The 448-nt window shown below is 58.0% G+C and overlaps 1 protein-coding gene across 1 annotated transcript in view; it reads right to left on the bottom strand.

Moving 5' to 3' along the window:
* fbxo42 (F-box protein 42) overlaps positions 1-448 on the bottom strand; it is a 21235-nt gene extending 20787 nt beyond the window's left edge. Inside the window, exon 1 of the mRNA XM_081384640.1 lies at positions 226-448. Coding sequence (XP_081240766.1) covers positions 226-337 — 112 coding nt within the window. The 5' untranslated portion in view covers positions 338-448. The remainder of the gene's footprint in view (positions 1-225) is intronic.

Genomic DNA, 448 nt, shown 5'->3' on the forward strand with positions numbered 1-448 from the left:
AGTCCGTGACCGCGTTATGCTCTCCCACAGATGAGCTTTATCATCAGCGCAGTGTTATACACCTCTACACATGTACTCGACAACTGCCTCAGGCGTGTTTACTAGAGTAAAAGCAGGGTATTTCCAGCTGCTGCTTCATTAGCTGAGCGCTAACAGCCGGCTGATTCCCGTGTAACGCGGCTAATGACGCTGCGGGCGTCGCGAGGCTGACGCGCGAGGCTTTACCTGTGTGCGTGACGCTCGGTGTGACTCTCGCCCGAGCGCTGCGTCTGTTTTTCTGCTGTTGTTTGTGTTTCTCTTTATCAGCTGCTCTCTTGAACCTCCTCACTCCAAACATCCGCCATCTTCCCTCCGTACGGGAGCGCGCACGCACACACGTGACGCGTCTCGGAGTGTGCGCGCGCGGGTGAGGGGGGCGCTACGTTAGGGCGCGCCCGCTCGCTGTTTC

Source organism: Scardinius erythrophthalmus, assembly GCF_964197995.2.
Source record: "Scardinius erythrophthalmus genome assembly, chromosome: 14".
Lineage (NCBI taxonomy): Eukaryota > Metazoa > Chordata > Actinopteri > Cypriniformes > Leuciscidae > Scardinius > Scardinius erythrophthalmus.